Source organism: Pelophylax lessonae (genome assembly GCF_965119305.1).
Source record: "Pelophylax lessonae genome assembly, chromosome: 6".
In the NCBI taxonomy this organism is placed as follows: Eukaryota; Metazoa; Chordata; class Amphibia; order Anura; family Ranidae; genus Pelophylax; species Pelophylax lessonae.
Window position 1 is genome coordinate 289,491,448 of NC_138773.1, and position 26,515 is coordinate 289,517,962.

The following is a 26,515-nucleotide window of genomic DNA, read 5'->3' on the forward strand; positions in this document are numbered from 1 at the left end:
TCTTGTGGGTGTTGCTGTCTGTCCAAAGAAGCAACGTGGCTATTGTTAAAGATCAAACCGGGGAGAATGCTGCTTCCTTTTATTTTCTGCTGAAATCAATAGAATTGTATTTTTTTTCCACACTGCATATCTTGGGCAAGTTAAGTATGATGTGTTAGGACTGGGAAGAACAATTCATTGTATTTTATCTGTGTCATTCAACCCCTGAAAATGGTATTAAATCTAACAACAAAAATGTAATATATATTTTTTAGACTTTTATTTCTTTATTTTCACCTGGTGATTAGGATAAGGTGTCTCCACTCTGAATGGAGGAGCAATTAGGACAGACACCTTTGGACAGCAGCTTTGGACCTTTGGACAGCAGCATTGTCAGTCTGGAGAGAGGGTAGTATTAGATAGACTGGCAGATTTAAATAGACATAACACACTTTTTAGGCAGTTACATCATTATTTTGCTTTTTAGGATAACAATTTTACATAAATTATTAAAAGCTGACCATTGTAAGCACCCATGTTAGTTGTAAATAGGTGGTCTCAAAACTCTGACACTTTTGCTGGACATCTTGGTCTTGTTAAAGGAAGTTGAAAAATAGCAGACTTCACCACCTCTAGTCTTTCTTTTTTTGTGCACAAGTAACAATCAGTATTTTTTTGCTAGAAAATAAGAACTCCCAAACATTGTATATGTGTATATATATATATATATATATATATATATATATATATATATATATATATATATATATATATATATATATATATATATATATATAAATCTATTTATTTATTTATTTTTATTTATTTTTTAAAGCAAAGGCCCTAGACTAGCCACTTGCCGACTGCCTAACGCCGATCTACGTCGGCAGTCAGCCCCTCACAGGCAAAGTGACGTAGGGCTACGTCACTAGCTTGTGAGGGTCTAGGGAGCGAGCGCGCGCCCCCGGAGGCGCGCTCCCGCTCCCGCGTGGTCACGGACCCCCCCGCGCGTGTGACCAGCGGACCCGATGTCCGCCGGTCACTCGGCGATCGGCGGGGGAGAGGGAGAATGTCAGGCAGCTTGTGTAAACAAGCTGCCTGTCATTCTCCTCGCTGTAAAGACACTGATCAAACGGATCTAGTATGTAGATCCGTTGATCAGTGTCCTTACAGCTGAAGCCACAGCCAATCACAGTAGAAAGCACGCCCCTAGGGATACACACAGCCCCTCCCTCCCAAATAAAGTTAACCCATTCACAACCAGTGTATTTTTACAGTAACAGTGCATATGTATAGCACTGATTACTGTAGAAATGTCACTGGTAACCCCAAAAGTGTCACAAATGTCAGTCAAGGGTCCGATCTGTCCGCCCCAATGTCGCAGTACCGCAAAAAAAATCGCAGATCGCCGCCATTACGCGTTAAAAAAAAAAACAACAAAAATGACAAAAATCTTTCCCTTTGTTAGTAAACGCGATAACTTTTGCGCAAACCAATCAAAATACGCTTTTTGCGATTTTCTTTACCAAACATATGTAGCATAAAACAAATTGGCCGAAAATTTTAAAAAATTTTGATTTTTACTTTTTTTTTTGGGGGAATTTCATATAAAAAAATGTGAAAAATATTGTTATTTTTGCAAAATTGACGCTCTTTTTTTGTTTATAGCGCGTGATCAAAAAATCGCACAGGTGATCAAATACCACCAAAAGAAAGCTCTGTTTGTGGGAAAAAAAGGACGTCAAATTCGTTTAGGTACAGCGTCGCACGACCGCGCAATTGTCCGTTAAAGTCACGCAGTGCCGAATCGCAAAATACCCCCTGGTCAGGAAGGGGGTAAAATCTTCCGGGGCTTAAGTGGCTAGAGAATAAGTTGGTAGATATTGCAATTTATTTCATGTCATGCGGTATTTGCGCAGCTGTTTTTCAAAAACACAATTTTTGGGGAATTTAAATGCAAAAAAACACAACACAATTTTTTTTGGGTGATGATGTTACACTGAGTAAATAGCTACAAAACATGTTACACTTCAAAATTTAGCATCGGCGACAAACAACATACATTTTACATTTTATAGGCAATACTTAAAAAGTCTTTACGTTTGCGGTGATACCTCACATATGTTTGTGTTCGCGCAGGACCGACACCTGCGTTCGCTTTTGCACGTGAGCATGAAAGGACGATGGCACTTTAATTCTTATTTTTTTTACACTGTTGTGTTGCTCTAATTTTTTTGATCACTTGTATTGCTATCCCAAGAAATGCAAACACCATTGTGACAGCAATAGGCATGTGACAGGTATATGGAGAGATATGGGGTGTATAAGAACCCAAATCCCTCTTCTGCACTTAAAAGCATTAAAAGCATTCAAAACACCAAGATCTCTGTTTTTGAATGCTTTAGATTTTTAAAAAAGTGGCACCAATGTCATGTCATCGCTTCTGGTTTACTGTTACGAACAGCCAATCAAAGCCGATCCTGGCTTTGCTTGGCTGCCTGGCCAGCCAGCGTACGTTCAGGTCTCTTGGTGGGACAGGAGAGCCCAAGAGAGACGTCTCCTCCCACTGCTTGTAATAGCAATTAAGCGGCCAGTAAGCCGCTCCGATTGCTATTACAAGAGAGCCGACCATCAGCTCTAAAAAACGATAACGGAGTGATCTGCACTAATTTGACACTAATTTATAAAACTTTTAATTTTTATCTCACTTAAAACAAGTTGACACCAACAGTGACATAAACATTGACCATTATTTTAACACTGACACTGCCACTTACATAGATAGCAGAAAAAAAAATCGCTTGATGGGGGAATCCCTCCCGCTGTGCTATCGTGTTCTGTCGGCAGGGAGTCCTCCCTGCCGTCAGAACACAATGATCATTGCTAGCGGCTATAGCCACTGGCAGTAATCGCATGCAAAAAATTCAACAGCCTGGCTATACTGAAGTTGATCGATGGATCTACTTTAGTACAACCAGCCTGCCCATAAATGGATCGAATCTCAGTCAGTCCCTGCTGATCTATCTATGGCTGGCTCTTTCATGAGCTCATCTCTTTGTTGCACTGTTTTTTCCTCCTATCTTTATACTCCTTTGTTAGCACACAGGCACTGAAACACATTTAACTGCCTCTTTGTTCTGCTTTCCATACTAGTCTGAGCTCAGCTGTACAGAGACTTGATACCAAGTCAAATACAGCTACTAACATTGCTTGAATTAAAAAAAAAGTACTTTAATAATGTATTAATGAATACAAATCTACATTAATTTGTGTATTTTATATCTCCCTGGAGTTCAAAATTTAATTTAATTTCTACTTCTCTTTGCACTTCAGCAGACTGAACTATTTTATCTTTGGTTGAAAGCCATCAAAAATAGTTTTCCATTTTTTGTCAGACATGCTGCATACTCCTTATTCTCTTCAGGCATTCTACTATCAAACATTTTCAAATTAAATTATAAATTAAGTGAATGCGTTCTGCCAGACACAAAGAATTAAACATCCCCATTGGGGTTTTTTTTACCTTTCCTGAGGGGCCTATGTTAGGGACCTTAAAAACTTGGACTCCTTGGAGGAGCTCCCTTGTCTATTTATGTCAAATTTTCTTTCCTATTAAAATAAATGGTTTGTATGGTAATTTTTTTTTTTTTGTTTAATGAATTTTTATTGAAACATTTTTCAGATAAAAAGCAATAACAACATACATAAAGAGACAAATGTCTTTCTTACAGAGTAGTACACAGTCTCCTTGCCAGCATGCAATTAAAAACAGTCAAGAAACTCAGTACTGTGTAGAAATAGAACAATAAACAATAACCATGGGATCTGAAGGTTTGACCTCAGAGGGGTTATAAGGTTGAAGCGGATTGTGATACAATATCAAAATTAGTGGCAAAGCACTGAAAGAGTAACCGAGAGGCGATAGAGAGTGTGGGGGGGGGGGTAAAAGATGGTAGAATCAGAAGGAAGTATGGGGGCGAAGAGGAATAGATGAGGGAGAAGAGGGTAGAGGGGAGAGGGAGGGGCACACCCTGGCCAAGTGTATTTGAGTGTGAATATAGGGAATAAATCACATATTAGAAATAAATACCACCAAAGAGCATGAAGGGGGAGGGAATGAAGAAACTTCATTGAGTGGGGGGCATCAGCTCTTCATACTCAGAGGAGTATGTGAAAGCGATCCAGCAGGCCCACACCTTGTAATACATTGATGAAAGACCTCGCTGAGAAAGAGTTAAGTCTTCCATGTGGTACGTATGGTCAACATTGCATAGCCACTGTTGGATAGAAGGCACGGTGGGTTGAGCCCAGTAGAGGGGTATAAGGGATTTTGCTGCATTTAAGAGGTGGGGGTTTGTATGGTAATTAAGTATTTGTTTGCATTGATTGTGTTTTCCTATACAGACAAGTCTAAGCATTTTCATGTTGTCCTTTCAGCTCCCAATCCTTGTGCCGCTGGCAATGGAAGGGGCCCGTGTTCTCATCTGTGCCTGATCAACTTCAACAGAACTGCGGCTTGTGGCTGTCCACACTTGATGAAGCTATCCTCCGACAAGAAGACATGCCGAGGTAAGATATAACTCTGAAGTTAAGTGCAAACCTCAACTTTTCTATAACCCCCCCCCCCCCCAGTTCCAAGCCTCTGTATTGGTATTTTAAAGCCCAACTACAGCCATCATTCATGTAAGCTGAAGAAAGGATCAACAGTGCACATCATACCAGACATCTGTGAAAGCTGCCCAAGCATGTCATAAGGCTGTGAGATATAACACAATAAATGTAACAGGTAGACAATGGGATCATAAATGAACACAACCTGAGAACATACAGATGTACAGGTAGCCAAACACTAATATGAAAAAGACAGATCAGAGGGCCGGTTAATACCTGAATCACAAAGGAATACAACTTGAAGATCCATAGTGTGCTTGCAAATATCTTCATTAGAAAACACGTCTTTGCCACACTGCATCTGGTGTGAACCAACCTTAACTCAGCATGGAATACTGCAAGGTGACCTGGAGAGGAAACTCCATCTAATGAAAAAATAGAAGAGAAAGAACACAGTGCATAAACCTACATAATGTAGTAAGTCAAATCCAGAATAATTACGAAAAAACATAGGAAACGCACTCACAGGGGTTTAAGTGACAAATGGATGGTGGCAATGACCCAGCAGTATTCCACGATCCTTCTGTTACTTTCACCCTTGTGAGTGCCTTTCTTATGTTTTTTTAATACATTTTTTAGATTTGATTTACTGCTATGCAGGTTTTGCGCAGTGCCTTTTATCTCCTATTATAACTTTCATAGGCGTAGAGATATTTCAAAGTTATTAACCCTGCTCTCTAGAAAGTTAACATATGCTTTCTTGAAAGCAACAAAAAAAAGCAAAAAAGAAAAAACATTTTCTTAACTACTTTGCCTCTCACACCTGTTCACCCCTCATGTACCAGAGGAATTCTTACATTTCTGCCATGGACCTGTTTATTTGGCAACAACATTGTCATTGCTAAAGATAACAAGATAACATATATTGTTTTCTTTTTTTTTTTTTTTTTTCAAAAATCTTTATTGAGATATATAGATAAAAGTTAAAAAAAAAAAAACTTTAGCAGGAAAGGCCCACTCCCCTTAATGCTGAGCAATTGAGAACAGATGTGTAACAAAAAAGATACAATGCAAATTTTGTTTGGGATTAGCGTATTAGAGATATTGGTAACATCCTGAATGAGGGTAGATATGTTCCTCCTGAATGAGGCAATGGAGGGGCATTCTCACCTAATGTGACAAATATGTCTATCCATATCGCAATTTCCCCACAACTTCTGGGATTGAGTTGGGAATATACAAGCCAATTTTACGTGGGTGTAATACCAACAATAGAAAATCTTCATTAAGGCTTTTAAGTGGGTAATACTCCTGGAGAACACGGTGGGAAAACAAATTGCTTTGTACCAGAGGGAGGGGGAGATTGTTGTTTGTAGTGTGGATTCCCATTGAGTCATAATTGGGGACTTCTCCTCCTGGTTGGATCTCGAGATTAGATCATAGATGTGGGATTTGCCCCGAAGCCTGTTAGAGGTTGAGTTGTATAAGGCCTTTATATCTTTAGTTAAGGTGTTAGATGTAGTAGGTGGAGTTGAAAGGATGCGGCAAATTCTTAGGTAGATGTAGAAATTCTTTTTGGAAATGCTATAGCGGTCCAACAGTTGTTGAAAAGAATGGAGCTGTTGATGAAAAATAAATTACCTAGTTTGTGAAGACAAGCCGATGTCCAATGTTGTTAAGAGAGGTCCAGAGATAAAATTTGTAAGGCTAAGAGCGGGAGTTGAAAAATGCTTGAATGTGAAGCCCATTAGAGGCTTAGTGCACAGCTTTTCCTATTGACATTGTTGCGTTAATGGTTGGAAGAAAAGAGCGAGAAGGGGGACCACCCTTTTTTTGCTTGTCCTAAGATTGTTGTTTTGACATAAATTGTTTTTTAATACAAACAAGGCTTTCTTTTCATTGTATTGTTCAAAATTTTTTATTTTATTTACAAAACACACTATTTTCTTTTTTTTGAACAACGATAGTTTAAAAATAAATAATGGTACTGCACATAAAACCCGCACATTTTATTCTGTAGTTTCTTCTATTTAAAATGACACAGAAATGATGCTTCTGTGTTTTTTTTAACCACCTTAATACAGAGCACTTGCACCCCCTTCCTACCCAGGCCAATTTTCAACTTTCAGTGCTGTCGCACTTTGAATGAAAAATGCGCAGTCATGCAGCACTGCACACAAATGAAATTTTATATATATATATATATATATATATATATATATATATATATATATTTTTTTTTTTTTTTTTTTTTTTTTAGACAGATAGAGCTTTCTTTTGGAGTATTTAATCACCACAGGGTTTTTTTTTTTTTTTTGCTAAACAAACAAAAAAAGACAGAAAAAAAAATATTTTTTTTGTTTCTGTTTTAAAACTTTGCAAATAGGTAATTTTTCTTCTTCGTTATGTGTGTGAAATACTCGTGCGCTGCTATGTATAGTGATGGTTGAAGAATAACAAAATAAATAAATGTAAAAGTATATTAAGAACAGTTGCAACCATTCAGTAGTGACCTCACACTAGCAGTATATTTAAATGGACAAATAATGGTACGCTAGTTTAACTTGTGAATAACTACTATAAACACAATTATAAAATGAATACTTCACCTTAATGATGCTAATAACCTAGCACTTGCCACTAAAAAGATAAATCAATTCCTCACCATAGTGTTGTGAAGGAATAGAAATACATAATGTATATATAAAGTCAATAATCATGTGTGAAAAAATAATTTTTGTCCTAACACAAGGACTAAAAAGTTTGACTTTGAAGTAGAAATGATCAAGTTTAAGAGATCTTTAAAAATTAAGCAAATCTACAGCAAACAGCTGAACACACAGCGCACAACTATGCCAACACCCTTTCAGTTTAAAAGTAAATTCATACCACCAGGACAGTTTCAATGGATAGAAAGATATACCCATAGCAACACCACCAGAGATACTCATACGAACCTTAGCCCCCCGAGGAATTCACGGCATTGAGATCTCTTAAGGACGATAGAAACATTATCATTAAACCCACTGATAAAGGTGGTGGGATTGTAATCATGAATTACACTGACTACAGGGATGATATGTTGTCTATGCTGGCTGACACCACAAGTTATGCGATAATTAGCAAGGACCCCTCACAAAGCATGAAAAGTGGTCTAATTTAATTGATATTAGTAGAACTAGGTTGCTAGTTTTCTGTCCAATGACTCTCCCTGTATGCCAGTTATCTACATCCCAAAATACACAAGGGAACCACCCCATTGAAGTTCAGACCAATTGTCTCTGGCACAGGGGCAATTACCCAGCCTTTGGCACAAGCCATTGACTCACACTTACAACCACTTGTAAAGGATTTACCGGCATATATCTGGGACACCAGTGACTTCCTAGACAAGCTGAAAGCTTTCTCCTGGTTTCATGAGAAATGGAAGCTGGCCACTATGGACATCACTTCTTTGTATACCTGTATACCAAATACTGCCGGTTTACATGCTGTCAGACATTTTCTTTGTAGACGTGACACCCCTGAGTTACCAAGTGTATTCATTGTGGAATGTCTTGAATTTGTTCTTGTTAACCACCATTTTAAATTTTTTTTGTTGTCACTTTGTGAAAAATTATAATAAAGAGATATTGAAATTTAAATTTAAATTTGAAGGAAAGATGTACACGCAGACTGGAGGGACTGCCATGGGCAGTTCAGCAGCTCCCTCATTTGCAAATCTGTTTATGGGCTACCTAGAGGAATACTACGTCTACCCATCCACTCTGTTCACAAAATATATGAAGGGGTGGATAAGGTATATAGATGACATTTTCCTAATCTGGACTGGTAGTAGTGATGTATCTTCTACATTTGTTGATTTCCTTAACAAAGTGTTTCCAGGGATAGTGTTCAATCCACAAATTTCATCCCATCAGATTTCCTTCCTTGACGTGTTAATTACTAATACCCAAGGCACTGTTTCCACTTCCCTTTACACTAAACCTACAGACAGGAACACATTACTACACTATCATAGTGCCCATCCAACCCATCTCCGCAAAAACGTACCTATATCGCAGTTTATGAGGGTGGTATGCAGACAGCAACAACTTCATTAGTACAGTCTGAGAGACACAGAGCACCACCAATCGCTGTGCTACGTGCCCCCGCGGCAAGTATAGGAGGACGTCATATGACGTCCTTCCAAAATGAGAGTGGTCACGCCCAACCCTCATTTTATAATACTGTGAGTGGGAAGCAGTTAAATAAGAGGCAAATTATTTAAATTGGGATGCTTGGAATAAACTAAGGTTAATAAATGGTTAATCACTGACAAACTGCCTACCTGCAATGTACCGTGGGAGAGCAGCTTGTGCAGGCAAAGCAGCGTACCCATATGTTGCTGCCTGCTTCCGTGTTTAGGGCACTTACATGCCGACACCCACTATGATAGTACTCAACAGAAGTCTGTCAGCAAGTCCCAGCCAATGAATCATGGCTGGGACCTGATGATTGGCTGTGTCCAATCAAAGCCCAGAGCCCTGTGTTGACTATCAAATTGTCGCTCTTTTTTTGTTTATAGCGCAAAAAATAAAAATCGCAGAGGTGATCAAATACCTCCAAAAGAAAGCTCTATTTGTGGGAAAAAAAGGACATCAATTGTATTTAGGTACAGCCTCACACGACCTCACAATTGTCAGTTAAATTAACGCAGTGCCGAATCACAAAATATGGCCTGGTCATTAAGGGGACAAATCCTTCCAGTCCAGAAGTGGTTAAATCTGAACTCTGGGCAAATGTATTTTTTATTCTCATGCAGTGAGGCTGTACCCACACTGCACGGGTTAACTGCTTGTTTATGTTTAGGGGATTGAAGAGCCGAGATATACTTACCTAATCCTCTCAACACAAGACTCATCCCTGCCTGTGGCTCCTGAACCCCCCCATTCTAGTGGGCTTATGCAGTGGACTATTTTTAACATCATCACATCCAAAGACCTGCTCTGGATGTGAAGACATCAGGAACAGTCTGCCACTGGATTTTGGGGGAGTGCCGTTTGCCACTGGAGCCATAAAGCGGGTGAGCATATAGCTTTTTTGTCACCCCTTGACAAAACCAGAAATGAACCCATGCAGTGCGGGCACAGCCATATTACATGGGATAAAAAAAAAATTACCCGAAGTTCAGCTCTAATACATAGGTAACAACTACACTTGAGATCACCATACTACTGGAATTGTAACTTTAATAAAATGCAGTATTTTAGAGGTTTCAGAAAAGCCTTCAGTTTCATTGGTTTCCCAATTTAATTTTTATTTTTATTTTTTTACTTTCTTGGCAATTGGATGTAGAAGTGCTGGGTTTGGAATCACAAGTGCATTGCTGGGTGTAGTTGGTAATTTAGCCAGGTTTCTGTCACTGGCTTTATTTATTCCTGACCATTCATAGCGTAGAGGCACAAATCCCAGCGGTCATGCTTGTTCCTTACAGCATGGCCAAGTTGAAACTTCTGCTGAAGGAGATAACTGCACAAATAACCGTATTTTATTTTGGTCAATATTAAATACAAGTTCCATTGATGGACAGGAATGTGTTGTGTGTAGACACTGTAAAATCACATCTATGCACACATAATTTATTTTACTTCACCAGTCAGTATACTCAGTAAAAACATGTGTGTGGTTTGATAAAATAGTATTTGCCTTATCAGTTTTTTCATCCCTCTTTTAACCAACAAGATATTCTGAGGTTGATAGACTGTGCACTTTTGCAAGCTTGCAAGCGCAGTTGATCCAGATGTTAGTAAATGAGGGGACTTTCATCATCCATTCATGTGCAAGGAAAATGCAGTTTTTTTAATTTTCCTTGCATGTGATTGGGTATTGTTTGCAAAGTGAAACGTCCCCTTATTTACTAAGCTCTGGAGTAACTGCACCTACAGAATGCAACTGCATTTGCAAAGCGCACAGTCTATTTGCTATTAGTAAATCAACTCCTTTGTCTTCACTTTCAGTTTACACTTGTGGTGCCCTCCGAAGAAAGATCTGTGGTGAAGATTATGTCACCTCTTCACAGCCCTTTTAACCCCTAAAAAGCTGCACCACCACACCACAATTGTGTGCATTGCACGTGGTTGCGGGGAGGTTGCAGTGCAGCCCCATTAAGGTCATTGTGTCCTTTCGATGAGCAGTATTACCCATTGAGCCCAATAGAGGGGATCCTTTTTGCTGCATGTGTACACCCCCATCTGCTGCAGCTTAAAGTAGAGCAGCTCAAACATGTGTTCATACAGCCTCCTAATTGCTAATGTAAACAAGGCCTAAAAGTAACGTGCCTATAAAACTTTAGATGTTCACCAGGTACAACAACCCCAGGATGATTCATTTTATATAAGAGTTCTTGTATTGGAGATCTGCAACCTCCTGTAGTGTTAGCAAGCTATCTTGGGATCTTAATGGGGGGGGGGGGGGGGGCTATTGATAAAAATGACCATTACCTGTTTACAATCTGTACATCATATGAACATTATTTATAAAAATATATTTTTGATTGTTTTTGCTTACAGATTATTTTTTCAACAACTTGCAGACCACCTGCCTGCAATGTACTGCTGATGGGTGGGCTGCACAGGCAACTTAAATTGCTGCCTGCTTCTGGGTGCATGTGCTATGATTGTACACAGCGGGAGCCTGTCAGCAAATCCTTCCCAATAATTCATGCTCATAACCTGCAGATCGGCTGCAATCACAACCCAGAGCCCTGTGTTGACAATCAACACAGGGTTCTGTACAAAGGGAACAAAGCAGGGATAAGAAACAAAGAGATCTTCAGTAAAAAGCAGCACACATTACACATAGTTAGGCACACATTTAACCCCTTGATTATCCTAGATGTTAACCTCTTCCCAGCCAGTGTCATTTGTACAGTGACAGTGTATATTATTAGAATCAATCACGCTATTAGTGTCACTGGTGATGTTAGTGAGACAGTTAATCAGTCTTCGCCCCCCCCCCCCAGTTTGACCCCTGCACTATCTCAGTCCCATTATAAGTCACTGGTCGCCATTAGTAGTATAACAAAAAAATCCAACAATTATACCATAGTTTGTAGACACTGTAACTTTGAAAATGTATTAGCACTGATCACTGTATTAGTGATATCAGTGGCAGTTAGTCAGTTCCCCCTCACCGTCAGTTAGTTTTAATTTTCCCACTATTGCAGTCCCATTATAAGTCACGTATCACTGCTATCACTGCCATTATTACCATAAAAACTGAAAAAGAAAAATGTCAGCATATATACCATAGTTTGTAGACGCTATAACTTTCACGTAAACCAATCAATATACGCTTACTAGGATTTTTTTTATCAAAGACATGTAGCAGAATACATTTTGGCCAAAATTTATGGAGAAATTATATTTTTTTTCAAAAATGTTATTGGATATGTTTTGTAGCAGCAAGTTAAAAATATTGTTTGTTTTTTTTCCAAAATGTTGGTCTTTTTTCATCAATATCGCAAAAATAAAAAACCCATTGGTGATCAAATACCACTGAAAGAAAGCTCTATTTGTGTGAAAAAAATTATATAAATTTAATTTGGATATATTACATGAATTACCAGTTCAAGTAGCACAGTGCTAAATACCAAAAGATGGGCTGGTCATGAAAGGGGTAAAATCTTCCAGAGATCAAGTGGTTAATTTCCCAAGTAAGCTGACACTTGATGGACATCACATCACTTTTTAAGCAGCTACGTATCACTGTCTTGACAGAGAAGGGTTGAAGCTACAAATAGTGGTACACAAGTAAATATATTTCCATAAGGTGATATATAATTTCATTCTCATTTTCCTTCATTTTCAGAGATGAAAAAGTTTCTTGTCTATGCCAGAAGATCAGAAATACGAGGAGTTGACATAGACAACCCCTACTTCAACTTCATTACAGCCTTTACTGTTCCTGACATTGATGACGTTACAGTGGTAGACTTTGATGCTCTTGAAGAAAGATTGTACTGGACAGATGTGAAGACTCAGACAATCAAACGTGCATTCATTAATGGGACGAGTTTGGAGACGGTCATCTCAGGAGGTAAACCAACAAACTTGCTTCTCTGTATTTCAAAAGGTGGCCCCCTTGCAACCACCTTGATAATCTCATTTTAGGGACTGATTTCAGTGGGCTGAATAAAGTGTACCGTGCAAAGCATACCATGGTGCCTCATTGATTGGTAGGCATTCCTCAATTGTGTCACATCTTCCAGCATCAGCTTACTTTGTGGCTCTTGGTGCTAGAAGATTTCCTTCTGGCAGATACCTTGATCACTGGTGTGGATAGGTTACCTATATAATGGCAAGCTGCAGGTCCCAATCTAATCGATGTTTGAATTATTAAATAGCTCAATTAAGGGCCATTAGCCCAACATATTTTATTAGTACATGGGGCAAATGCCCTCCTGCCCCCAAGCCCAGTCTTGTCCTGACTATTATTATGGGTTAACTAGGATGATGATTCAGCCTATGGACAACTCAAAGTGGTTGTAAAGTCACAATATTTTTTTATCCGAATGCATTCTATACATTAAGATAAAATGCCTTCTGTGTGCAGCAGGCCCCCTCAGCCCCCCTAATACTTACCTGAGCCCCCTCCCTATCCAGTGATGTCCACAAGTGTCTCAGCTATCTGGGACTCTCTCTTCTGATTGGCTAAGACACAATTTGCTCCCACTGCTGTCAATCAAATTCAATTAGCCAAGAGGGGGCAAACTGCAGCTCCAAATCTGTATAGATACACAGAGCTGCAACTCAGCTCGGGTGCCCCCCATAGCAAGCTGCTTGCTGTGGGGGCACTCAACAGGAGGGAGGGGCCAGGAGCACAGAAGAGGGACCCAAGAAGAATATTATCTGGGCTGTTTTGTGCAAAACCACTGCACAGAGCAGGTAAGTATGACAATCACTTTAAAAAGAAGAAATGTTTCGACCTGTCTTACCCCCCCCACCCCTCCCTCTCTCTCTCTCCCACCCACCCCTCTCTCACCCACCTCTTTACTTCCCTGTTCTGTTCCCCTCCTCCCCCCCTCTCTTTTTTCCATTACTGCTATCTATTGACCCCTCTTCTTTTTCTTTTCTCTTTTTCGTTTTCTTTTTTGACAACGTATTTGTCTGGTTCAACTACTATTGTTCAACCACTGGTCATGTGGTAATGGAGAGCTATGTTTCCCCCTGTTTGCTACTCGTAACCTCATGCTCCAGCTGTCTTGGTCCCTGCCCAGGACAGCCCTATTTGTCCCATGCTTCCCTCCTCCGGGATCTGATTACCCTCTTGCAGTTGCCTCATAACTTGGTGAGTGCTTGTTGGCCGCGCCTCTCCTCCTGGGCAAAGCTTGTTCCCTTTACGGGGTGCCTAGGGGATGGGTTCCTTTTACCTTTCTCCATCCCGAGATCCCCCATTGGTTCATAGCCTTTATTGTCACTTACTGAGGTTTTCCCGAGGTTACGACTGTTTGTTACTTTACTGTTTGCTCTCTGTACCCTATGGGCTATTAGTTGTATCTCTGTAATTCTCCAGTGCATGTTAAACGTTGTACTACATTTGTTAACTCCAATAAAATCTTTGAAACAGAAAAAGAAGAAATGTTCCTGTTCCTTTTCTTTCCTTACCTCTTCCTTTTTCCCTCCCCTCCTCTTCCCTTTCCCAGCAGGGTCACAAAGGTTCTGACCATTTATTTAGTGCAAGACTAAAAAAGTGAAGTCCTGACTGAGTTTAGGACAGGTATTTAGGGTATCAGGTACTTGCAAAAAGAATGTGAATTATATAGATATAGGGCTGAGGTTTTTTTTTTTTTTTTTTTTTGCATTTTTTTAGAGCATAGTCAGCTTAATTTCTAATAGTTAAGTGAAAGGAACCCCCCTGGGCATCAGTTTTCACTGAAACAGCTACCCTGTTAGTTTTCTATTTTTGTTCTGGTGACAGCTCAAAATTATGGATTTTCCCTCACTTTCAGACTTAATGACAATTATCACCAAAAAAAAATGGATAGGATGAGTCTCTGTAGTGAAGACATAGACAGCAGTAATAATCCGGGTATGTAAGAAGGAAAGCACCAAAAATATGTAAAAAACAATCCAGATTTACCTTTATTCAGATTTTTATGTAATAAAAATGTAATGCATTTCGAGGATTCAAAGGGCTTGGTACTCTTGGACAAAGTGTGTTCGGGACTGAAATAATGAATGGGCTGTTGGTTGGGGGGGGGGGGAGAGTTAGTGTGACACTCCAGTTAAGCCTTAAACTGATGCATTTCAGTGGTTCAGAGGGCCTCCCTTCTTTAGGGCTTGGGGCTTAAAATGGTTGTAAATCTTATACATTAAATATGAACAAAGCATATCCCTCTTTAGTGTGTGCTTGTCTCAATTAACGGCACTACGTGTCATTTCTGTCTGCTGCTATTTGAATGAATCACTTCTGACAAGTTTTCCTGACACCAAGGGACAAAAGGTGACAGGGGAGGGATCTCCAGTGGATTGACAGCCTCAGCTCTGTTCCTGTGTGCTGTGTGAAGGGAGGTGTGTCCTTTCCCTCCAATCAGCTGTCAGAGCTCTCCTCCCTGAGCTCTGGGTAATTTCAGCTCTCCGCCTCTTGTTTTTTGAAAGCTCAGACAAGCTTTATAAATTGCGGACTTCGAACAGATGTAGAGAAGAGAAGACAAACAGATACAACTTATGTAGGAGGATGTATTTCATCTCTGTGTATCACCTGAGGCCAGTCACTTTACTTGGTACTGTATATGTAAAGTTTTGCAAGCACAGGCTCCTTAAAAATAAAGAAAAGTCAACAGCTACAAATACTATAGCTGCTGACTTTTAAAATTCGGACACTTACCTTTCCTGGAATCCAGCAGTGTCTTCACCCCAGCTGGTTTTTCAGTCGGCTCTCAGGTGCTGCCGCCGCCATTTCTTGTAAAGGAAACTAGCAGGCTCCCTACTTTACATGAGTGAAGCGTGCTGCTCTTTGTGAATAGACCGGCAAGGGAAGAAATAGGGGGGCTGAACTTCCGGGTGACCTCGCTGCGGGCGCAGATTCCTTTAAAAATCAGGTACCTGCTCCCCCCCCCTCACCGAAAGGTGCCAAATGTGGCAGCGAAGGGAGAGGGGGGGGGGAGGAAGTAAACAAGCAGAGCTTCCCCTTTTGGATGGAGCTTCACTTTAAGGCTTAATCTTCATCTGGAGCGATCTTCCAGATTAACCCCTAGTATCTAATCAATGTTATCAGTTAAGAACACACTTTCTTTAACAGTACTAAGCCCTGAGGATGAGGACGCCTTTGAACCCTCGCAACACGTTTTTTTGACATATAGGTCTCAATAAAGTTGAACCTTGACTGTATACATGCTGCTTTTGGCATTTCCTTCTTGTTCATACATTCAGTCCTACTCAAGACCTTTGGCCACCACTCCTGGGAGAGCCGCCTAAGGAGAACCTTTCCTTCCACAATGCTTAAAGCAGAACTAAAGGCAAAACTTAAAAAATGTGAACAGGCAGGCTGTTTATTGCAGAATCCCTATGTTTTTAATATGAAAAAAAAAGAAGAAAAGATACAATTATTGGATTTATATTCATGCTATTCCTCACTTACTATCATTTGCATTAAATTACAAATAATCTCCTTATGAGTATATTTTGCAGCTTAGTATATAGCACAAGACCGTGGGAGGCAGAGTGTTATCTTGAAAGGCTCCTGCACTGATTTACATCATATGCTTCTGTCGCTGGCTGGACACATTGAAGGGTTACAGCATCCCCTGTTATCTCCCCCCACAGCCCTTCTTTCTTCAGTTGTATTAGCTATTTATAGGGCCAGAGACAGCAGCTGGAGAATCTGTATTCCACCCACCATGGTCACATTTACAGGCAGATAGGACTTACCTTTCACCTTGTCTTTATGCTATCGCTCTGAGCAAGTGCTGTTGGGCTTATTCAAAGGACTGAAGCTCTGTATTCATTAGTACATTATTACAAGTCTTTTTTTGTATGTAAGCAGTGTAAAAACTTAAATGTGATTAGTTATCAGCCTTTGCAATCAATGTAAAGCGGAGCTAAGACTAAAAGAGGGAGAAGCTGTACAAGAAGCCAATCAGTTGTGCGAGTATATCGAAAGTCTAAAGCCTAAACTTTTTCTTTTTTTCATTTTGGATGGAAAAAGATTGAATATCTGTGGGGTTGTTTTTTTTTTCCCATCTGTGTCCCATTGGGGAGACTTCCTGTACTGAAGAACGGACCAGAAGTAAGAGGCAATCCCCTTAGACAGTTGTCACTGGAATAAGTGCCCTCACTTTATTTCTTTCCTGGTGACAACTCAAAATATTGGATGTTCCTTCATGGTAAGTTCTCATTACAGTGGTCATCAGGACAAGAGAATCTCCCTAGGGGACACACAGACTTGAGATTTTAACCTCTTACCATTCTGTCTATGTGGGGATCACCACTCAACCCAACCAACTGGTGTAATCGTTGTAATCGAGAAGTGAAAAACGGCCTCATATACACTATAAAGAGGACCCCCCTCCCTATCGCTATTCTATAAACCTGCATACCCTACTAAGGAGGAAATAAGCATTCATACTTACCCATTTCCTGTGACTTTTTCTTCATACTTACCTATTTTTGTCCTGCCTCTGTGCTGCTTGGGTCCCCATTCCCACACCGCCATTTTAACCACTTTAGCCCCGGAGGATTTGGCTGCTCAATGACCAGGCCCTATTTTGTGATTCGGCACTGCGTGACTTTAACAGACAATTGCACGGTCATGCAACGCTGTACCCAAACTTAATTGACTTAAATTTTCCCACAAACAGAGCTTTCTTTTGGTGGTATTTGATCACCTGTCGACATTTTTTTATATGAATTTCTCTAAAAAAAAGTAAAAATCAAAATGTTTTAACATTTAGGCCAATTTGTTTTCTGCTACATAGGTTTGGTAAAAAAAATAGCAATAAGCGTATTTTCATTGGTTTGCGCAAAAGTTATTAAGTTTACTAACTACGCAAAAGATTTATTTCATTTTTATTGTTTTTTTTTTTTACTAGTAATGGCGATCTGTGATTTTTTTTGCGGGACTACGACATTGTGGCGGACAGATCAGACACTTAACTGACATTTTAGACACTTTTGGGGGTACCAGCGACATTACTACAGTAATCAGTGCTAAAAATATGCACTGTTACTGTAAAAATGACACTGGCAGGGAAGGGGTTAACTGTACTGGTGATCAACTCCTGACCCTCTGTCTGGACGGTGCTGATTGGCCCTGTGCTGATCACATGTACTCTCCTAAGAAAAAAAACTTTCTAACAATGCCCACCTAACTGAGCATGTGTAGAGTGCCCCCAAGGCTCTGTATTATCAAGAAATATATTGGGGACAGTGGAAAAAGGGGAGGATCTGGGAAAACAGAATCAAATAGCCTATTTTACACAATGTAGAGAAATAACCCCTTAGGTTCAACAGTGAGTATAACAAGCATGCTTTACTGCATATACAGACTGATTTTACTGCTGTGGGTTTGGTAACACTTTAACTATCGGTCGAAATCCACTTCCTCATGTGTGGCATATCGATCAAATGAGTGGACGACTATACAATGAATATTCCTATTGGATGACATTGATTGCAAAATAAATCAATTATTTTATCAATGCATGTATAGACACCATAACATGCAGTGAGGAAAGGCTTAGCAAACAGTTAAAAATAAGGAAAAGTATTTCAAATTCAATTTTCAAAGCCACAGGCAACCAGTAAAGAGATTTAAGAATTGGAATATTGTGATCTCTTCTTCTGGTACAATTAGGATTTTTGTCCTGCCTCTGTGCTGCTTGGGTCCCCATTCCCACACCGCCATTTTAACCACTTTAGCCCCGGAGGATTTGGCTGCTCAATGACCAGGCCCTATTTTGTGATTCGGCACTGCGTGACTTTAACAGACAATTGCACGGTCATGCAACGCTGTACCCAAACTTAATTGACTTAAATTTTCCCACAAACAGAGCTTTCTTTTGGTGGTATTTGATCACCTGTCGACATTTTTTTATATGAATTTCTCTAAAAAAAAGTAAAAATCAAAATGTTTTAACATTTAGGCCAATTTGTTTTCTGCTACATAGGTTTGGTAAAAAAATAGCAATAAGCGTATTTTCATTGGTTTGCGCAAAAGTTATTAAGTTTACTAACTACGCAAAAGATTTATTTCATTTTTATTGTTTTTTTTTTTTACTAGTAATGGCGATCTGTGATTTTTTTTGCGGGACTACGACATTGTGGCGGACAGATCAGACACTTAACTGACATTTTAGACACTTTTGGGGGTACCAGCGACATTACTACAGTAATCAGTGCTAAAAATATGCACTGTTACTGTAAAAATGACACTGGCAGGGAAGGGGTTAACTGTACTGGTGATCAACTCCTGACCCTCTGTCTGGACGGTGCTGATTGGCCCTGTGCTGATCACATGTACTCTCCTAAGAAAAAAAACTTTCTAACAATGCCCACCTAACTGAGCATGTGTAGAGTGCCCCCAAGGCTCTGTATTATCAAGAAATATATTGGGGACAGTGGAAAAAGGGGAGGATCTGGGAAAACAGAATCAAATAGCCTATTTTACACAATGTAGAGAAATAACCCCTTAGGTTCAACAGTGAGTATAACAAGCATGCTTTACTGCATATACAGACTGATTTTACTGCTGTGGGTTTGGTAACACTTTAACTATCGGTCGAAATCCACTTCCTCATGTGTGGCATATCGATCAAATGAGTGGACGACTATACAATGAATATTCCTATTGGATGACATTGATTGCAAAATAAATCAATTATTTTATCAATGCATGTATAGACACCATAACATGCAGTGAGGAAAGGCTTAGCAAACAGTTAAAAATAAGGAAAAGTATTTCAAATTCAATTTTCAAAGCCACAGGCAACCAGTAAAGAGATTTAAGAATTGGAATATTGTGATCTCTTCTTCTGGTACAATTAGGAAACAATGGCGCCAACGTTCTGGACCCCTTACAAGCTAATAATGGAAATCTTTAGTAAACCTAATCAAAAGGCATTGTGAAAATCCAGTCTGGATGATACACGGGCTTGAATCAACTTTTATCAGCTGTTGGGAGAATATATCAGACCTTAGGATTAATGGGAAATTGACAGTAGTTAAAAAAAACAAGTAAAAAAAAAAAACAAAACACAGACAGTGATGTTAACCATAGAATCCAGTTATTATTTTTTAGTGCAGTTGATAAAAAATTAAGTATCTTATTGGCTGCCACAGCCGACTTTCCTTTTTGTTTGGCTTGCCTTCATTATATGACAAAGTGACTTTGCTAAGGCCATCAGCTGCAGTTAAATACAGTCTAACACATCATTGTGCGTATAATATTATTCTGGGAATTGGGTACTTGTATTATTTGCTTTACTTTTGCCTCTCCACTACAGCTGCTGTGGATTACATTATTAAGGATGACACGTGTACTCGTCTCCCATGTGGTGGGGAACATTTGCTGCTTGAACATAAACATTTGACAGGATATTTTCTAAAGAATACCCAAAGCACCGAAACTGACTGTCTTCATTTGCATGGCCGCAGTCTATAGGATAGAGTTTTATTTTTCCCACCATGTATTCCAGTGAATTATTATTGACCGTAAGTGTAGCTTAATGATAATTGTTGCTGCAGGATTTCAACGTGCTCGGTAGTAAGACGTTAATGATTATTAATGTCCTCTCAAAGAGCCAATAGAGGATACAATTATGGTTCTGTAGAATCTTTTGGCTACAATAAAGTGATAATTGAATTTGATCTAAAGGGCAAATTCGACTAAATGGTTATATACATAGTAACAAATAAATACACTATATAGCCAAAAGTGTGCAGACACATATCGCACCTACCTATATGGCTAAATATATGTGGACAGCTCTCCAAATTATTGAGTTTAGGGGTTTTCAGTGAAGAGGACTGTTGATGCTTTAGAATACAAAGACATTTTAGACAAATTGTGCTTTTCTCATCTTTGGACAACATTTTGGGGAATGCGCCTTTCTGTTCCAGCTTAATTTTCTGATGTGTACAAAGCCAGGACCAAAAGGACATAGGTTTATGAGTTTGGTGTAGACTAGGAACTCGAGTGGCCCACACAGAGTTCTGACCTCAACCATACTATGAACATCTTTAGGATGAACTGGGATGCCAATTTTGACCCAGGTCTATTTCTTTACTATCAGTACCTGACCACACCAATGTCCTTTTGGCTCAATATGAGGAAATTCCACAAACATAATCCCAAATTTTTTGCAAAGCTTTCCTAGATAAGTGAATGCTTTTACAGCAAAAAAGAGGGAAAATACATGTTAATGCCTGTGGCTTTGGAATAAGTCATCTAACAATCTCATATGGGTGTGATGGTCTTATGTCCACACCCTTCTGGCCATATAGTATATATAGGTATCATTTTAGTTGCCAAAATATTTATAAAATAACACAAAAATCAGTACCAACTAAAGGCAAAACCTTTTTTAAAGGTTTTGAATAGAGTAGAGTTGGATTAAAACACTTTAAAGATTTTTATTTTGGTCTGTGCCCCTGTTAAGGAGATTCACTCTCCCTTTTTGGTCCTCTTTGAAAAGTAAAAGAAAATCCCATATTTTGGATTGTCTCCAGAATAGTAATAGAGGGAAATCTTTCAATGGGGACACTCGTTCTGGTCACCTGGGGGGCCCCAATGATTCCCGTAATTTGCAGGGATTATCTCTTGCTTCCTATTTCGGCTATTAGACAAGAAGTGAAGAGAAATCTCCACAATGCAACACAGATGGCAAAAAAAAGAAATTATCTGATAGGGTTATAACCCTCTCTTACCCTTATAGTTCTACTTTAAGGAATACATAAGCATAGTAAAGTTACAGGTTCTGTTTCTTACTTACGTTTACCTTTCAGATATTCACAGTATCCGAGGTCTGGCTGTGGACTGGATATCACGCAATTTGTACTGGATCAGCTCAGAGTTTGATGAAACGCAAATTAACGTGGCCAGGTTGGATGGCTCTCTGAAGACATCGGTCATACACGGCATTGATAAAGCACAGAGCCTTGCTATTCACCCAGCTAAAGGGTAAAGTATAATTTTCCTCTTTTTTTAATTGATTCCCATGAAGTAATTGGCAGAGGGACGCAGCGGCTAACTGCCAGTGCAACTGCTGTATGTGTGATAATTTCATTTAAGAGAAATACAATTCTGTAGATCAAAGGAGTGGCCAAGTAGTGTTTTTGCAAAGCACAAGGGCAGCAAGATTTCCTGTTAGCGTGGCAGTAAAGCAGGTGCCATTGATGTGGATTTCTACCTAATATCATATTGTTTTCAAACACAAAGGTGTTGGGACTACTGCATTGTGATGTATGTGTGTAATAAAATATGGTACAAATATGGAAGTATAACATGAATTACACACCTGGATGCCATTTATGTTGCTAACTCTAGCTTTTTATCTATGTGAACTTTTAAAATTATCTGTTCAAAGAATGTAAAAGTCTCAAAGGCTATTTTGGCTCATCAATTGCCTTTGTGTGTGTATGAGACAGCAGAATGAACAGTTCGGCTTACCTACTGATAAGCTCTTGCAAAGAAATGAGAAGAGATGCTGCTCTGTTTGAACTGCCTGCCTACCACGATGCAAGACAACTGTCAACACTGTAGAGGGCTCAGCTTCAGTGAATAAAAAGAATGAGAAGCAGTACCTTGCATCATATGGAATACCTATCTTCAAATTCTGAAATCTGACTAGATGTGATTGGGACAGTAAACTAAAAACCTTCTCAACGAGAACCAATCACATTTTTATTATTATTAATATTGTATGTTTATGTACGGCATTCAATTTTGTAATTGAATGCCTTTACTCTTGATCATTGATGTAAGATGTGTAGATCGTTGTGGCTCCTGCCTGAGAATTAAATTGGTCTACCTCAGGCAGGAGGGATTATCATCTTTAGTAGTACATATAGCATCTTTGTGTGAGCTTTTTATTCAGCTTGCTACTTGGGAAGATCTCTACAAAGCATGCAGATGATAGCACACTGCTGTAATACTGGGTCGCAGTAAATTGTATTGTACCCAAAAACTTGGCCAGGGGTTTCTACCATGGGGGGGGGGGGGTCAAATAGATTTCTTTGGTCATAGCTAAGAACTAACATTGCATTTCACATTACTTTTGGATACAGTTGTGATTTCACTATTGCTCTCAGTGGTGTTAAAACTAGAGATCAACATATTTAACGAGGGCCGATATATCGGAATCGGAGGTTGCCGATATTTCGGTAAAGTGCTTGAACCGGAGTGATGCCTGCAGCTAGAGGCATCACCCCGGTACCGGCGTCAATAGCCAATGGTCGGCTGTCTTGTAATGACAGCTGATGCGGCTGAGAAGCCGCTCGGCTGTCATTACAAGGAGCGAGAGGGGATGTCCTCCCCTCCCGCCACCTTCCATGGCTCACACAGGTCTCCTGTCCCACCAGGAGAGTCGGGCAACCAGCCTGCATGGCCGCTGAAGAACCGATCAAAGCCGCATTCCGCTCTGATCTGGTCTCCATGCAAAAACCTGGAAGTGATGTCATTAATGACATCACTTCAGGGTACTGTCTGGCGCCAGATTAAAAAAAAAAAATGACCACATTCAAAACAGCCAAACTTGGTGCAGAGGAAGGGTTTGGGGTCTTTTAGACCCCCAGATCCCTCCACAAAAGTACCTGTCAAAAAAAAAAAATGTTTTTTAAATGTACAAAAATATCGGCCCATATCGGCCGATACCGATATGTATTGGCCAAAATAATGGTATCGGCAATGAAAAACTGATATTGTTCGATCACTATTTAAAATCTCTGAAGGCCCCTGAGCTCCCGTTACAGACTTGGACCAACCACCTTTCTTTGATGTAGTTGTTATGTCCATGCTAGAGGTTACTGCTTTTTGGCTTAGCCTTTCCTTGAAACTTTTCCAGGATGGGTATCTCTACTTTCCTATTGCAGGTATAGCTCTCATGATCACTTGTCCAAGAAAGCTTTCATATAGGTTGATGACCAAGCATTTTAGGTGTAGCAAAGCAGCTGGGTAATATACAGAGGTAGTGTAATGGTGAAGTGGCATTAGAAGAATAGTGTGGTGGCATAGTAGTGCCAGAATAGTGTAAAACTAAGAAAAAGCAAAAATGCACAACAGGGGCAACATAATGAAATAACAATGGTGGTGCCCAGACAGTGGCATAAAGGCATAGAGAAGTGGCATAGCAATACTGCCAAGGTTTGTGTCTTAAACAAGCTTGCCTAGCTGTGTCCATGCAAACACTGATCAAATCTGGGTCCTAATTTTGTTTGAGGTTTAGTTCTTTGATTTTCTGTAGGTTGATGTGAACTCTCCCATGTTTCAAAAAATATTACAAAATACAGTTTGACCCTTGTCAAGCATTCTTCCAAAATTTTAACAACAAGTTGCTTTAAAAATAATCTTTCCTTTTTTATGTACATTTGCTAGAATGATAACAAGATAAAGGTATGTTACCATCAAAAGTTGAACTTCAAAGACAAGGTGTATCACCAGAACAAAATCCAGGTCTTTTATTTTTAAATTTTAGTAACTTTGATGATCTGTCATCAAGTCACAATTTAATGAGCTACATCCTTGTTCCAAATGAAGAATCTGGCACATAATATAATTAACGAGGGCTTGCTTGATGTTTTTTATTCCCTCTAATGATGGATATTTGAAGTATAACTGTCTAATTTTTTTGGTGTTCTATTTTTTGACTTATTATACACATGTCAAAAATCATACTTGACATGCAGTTAGAGCCACTTCCTTGTACAATTTTTATTGGATTTTTTTATGTCCCGTGAATATCTTGTGGGATGCAGATGTTTAGTGCAAATTTAACCACTTACCAACCTCCCTATTATAGATTTACTGCTACAGGGTGGCCACGCTGTGCAGGATCACGTATATATACGTGGATAAAGACAAAAAAACGGAGCGCCTCTAAGTGTAATCAGTTTAATAAACCAGAATAAGACAGGTGCAAAAAACTTGCTCAAATTAGAACAAATAGGAAAAAGCTCCTCTGAATGGTGGTCTGCTGAGACAGGGAAGTCTGTGTCCAGGTAAGGGGACTCCATGATGGTAGTGCAGGAGGGGAAGCATGGTGAGCCGAAGCTCCGTCTGGCTGGATGGCCGGCGTCTTCCGGATACTTCTCCACTCTTCAGAAGCTAGCATGCAGAGACACCTGCGTGATGTCGCAAGTTCGGCAGCCAATCGCACGACACATTTCAAAGCATGCACAGGAGCCTCTCCGGGCGTGCACGCTCTTTTTTCAAGTGCAGTGATGTATATATACATGATCCTCCAATTCTGGGCATTGGGTGTGAGTGTGCGCCGCCAGCACAGCATACTACCACTGTGAATCTACACAGCAGCAGTTGATCCTGGGTTCCATGGACCCAACGTCTGCCGGTCCCCGCTAATCATTCAGTACACAGTGCAGCACGGTGATCTTTCTATATATTTACATAGATAGCCATTATGTCAGTGGGAAAGACATTTATTCTGTGTTACTGCAATGCAGGAACATGGATCAATGCCTTCCCCTAGTAAAAGCACCTCCCACACCGTTAGAAAACACTGGCTAGGGTTTGGGTACAGTGTCACACGACCAGGCAATTGTCAGGTAAAGTAACGCAGTGCCGTTTCACAAAAAATGGCCTGGTCATGAAGAGGGGTAAATCTCCTGGAGGGCAAATGGTTGATAAAAATGTTTTACTTTTGACAGTTGTGTGTAATATATGCTAACTCAATAAAGAGAACCTCTGAGAATAGAAACATAAATGTTGACATTGCCAAGGTATTTTAGGTGTATGAGTAGGTGCCATCATTGTAATCCTTTTGCTGCTATACAGTAAGCGAGAGACCTAAAATGAGCATTCATGCTGTGAGTTCCAATTTAATTGGTTGCACGCTTGATTCAGGTTGGTGACTCTAAAGGTGGTAAATCAAGGGTCAGGATGAAAGCAATAGAGCTTTCTTCTTTGAAAGTGTGTTCCTTTTTTAATCTTTACTGTTTGATAAAGAGGACCTGTCACATTTGGGCTTGTAAGAATATAAATATTCATTCTTAAATATTTTCAATTGTGTGTCTTATTTATGAAATATTTGAATGCACCCTTATTTAGTTTTAACTGCTTATGCACAAAGCTGGGTCCATAAAGACATGGTTTGACAGGGTAAAGTGGAACTTCACTCAAAATATGAAGTTTCGCTTGTTTTCTTCCTCTCCCCAGCCTGTAGCAGAGATACGGGCTTTTTTGGGGAATTGGGGAGTGAGTACGGATTATTATCAGTACTCACTCACACTTCCGCAGTCCTCAAATAGGTGTGGATGACATACAGTCAGGTCCATAAATATTGGGACATTGACACAATTCAACCATATCCAAAATGGTGGTACCAGGGACCCAAATAATAAGAAGAACAAGCTGTGGGAAGACGGGCACTGGTAAGTACCTGATTTTTAAAAGTCAGCAGCTGTTGATGTTAAAAAAAAACAAAAAAAAAAAACAATCTGTAGTTCTTCTTTAACCACTTCTGGGCCAGAAGACTTGCCCCCTTAATGACCAGGTAATTTTTTGCGATTCGGCACTGTGTTACTTTAACAGACAATTGCGCGGTCGTGCAACGCTGTACCTAAATAAAATTGATGTCATTTTTTCCCACAAATAGAGCTTTCTTTTGGTGGTATTTTATCACCTCTGCAATTTTTATTTTTTGCACTATAAACAAAAAAAGAGTGACAATTCTGAAAAAAAAAAAAAAAAAAACTGATATTTTTCCCTTTCT

At 39.6% G+C, this 26,515-nt stretch overlaps 1 protein-coding gene across 6 annotated transcripts in view; it reads left to right on the forward strand.

Annotated features, from left to right (window-relative positions):
* Positions 1–26,515, forward strand: part of LRP1B (LDL receptor related protein 1B) — a 2,177,452-nt gene that overhangs the window by 1,417,414 nt on the left and 733,523 nt on the right. For all 6 annotated transcript variants that reach the window (XM_082262163.1, XM_082262161.1, XM_082262165.1 and 3 more), the window contains exons 28-30: positions 4,417–4,548; positions 12,442–12,669; positions 21,576–21,750. In XM_082262163.1, coding sequence (XP_082118289.1) covers positions 4,417–4,548; positions 12,442–12,669; positions 21,576–21,750 — 535 coding nt within the window. The remainder of the gene's footprint in view (positions 1–4,416; positions 4,549–12,441; positions 12,670–21,575; positions 21,751–26,515) is intronic.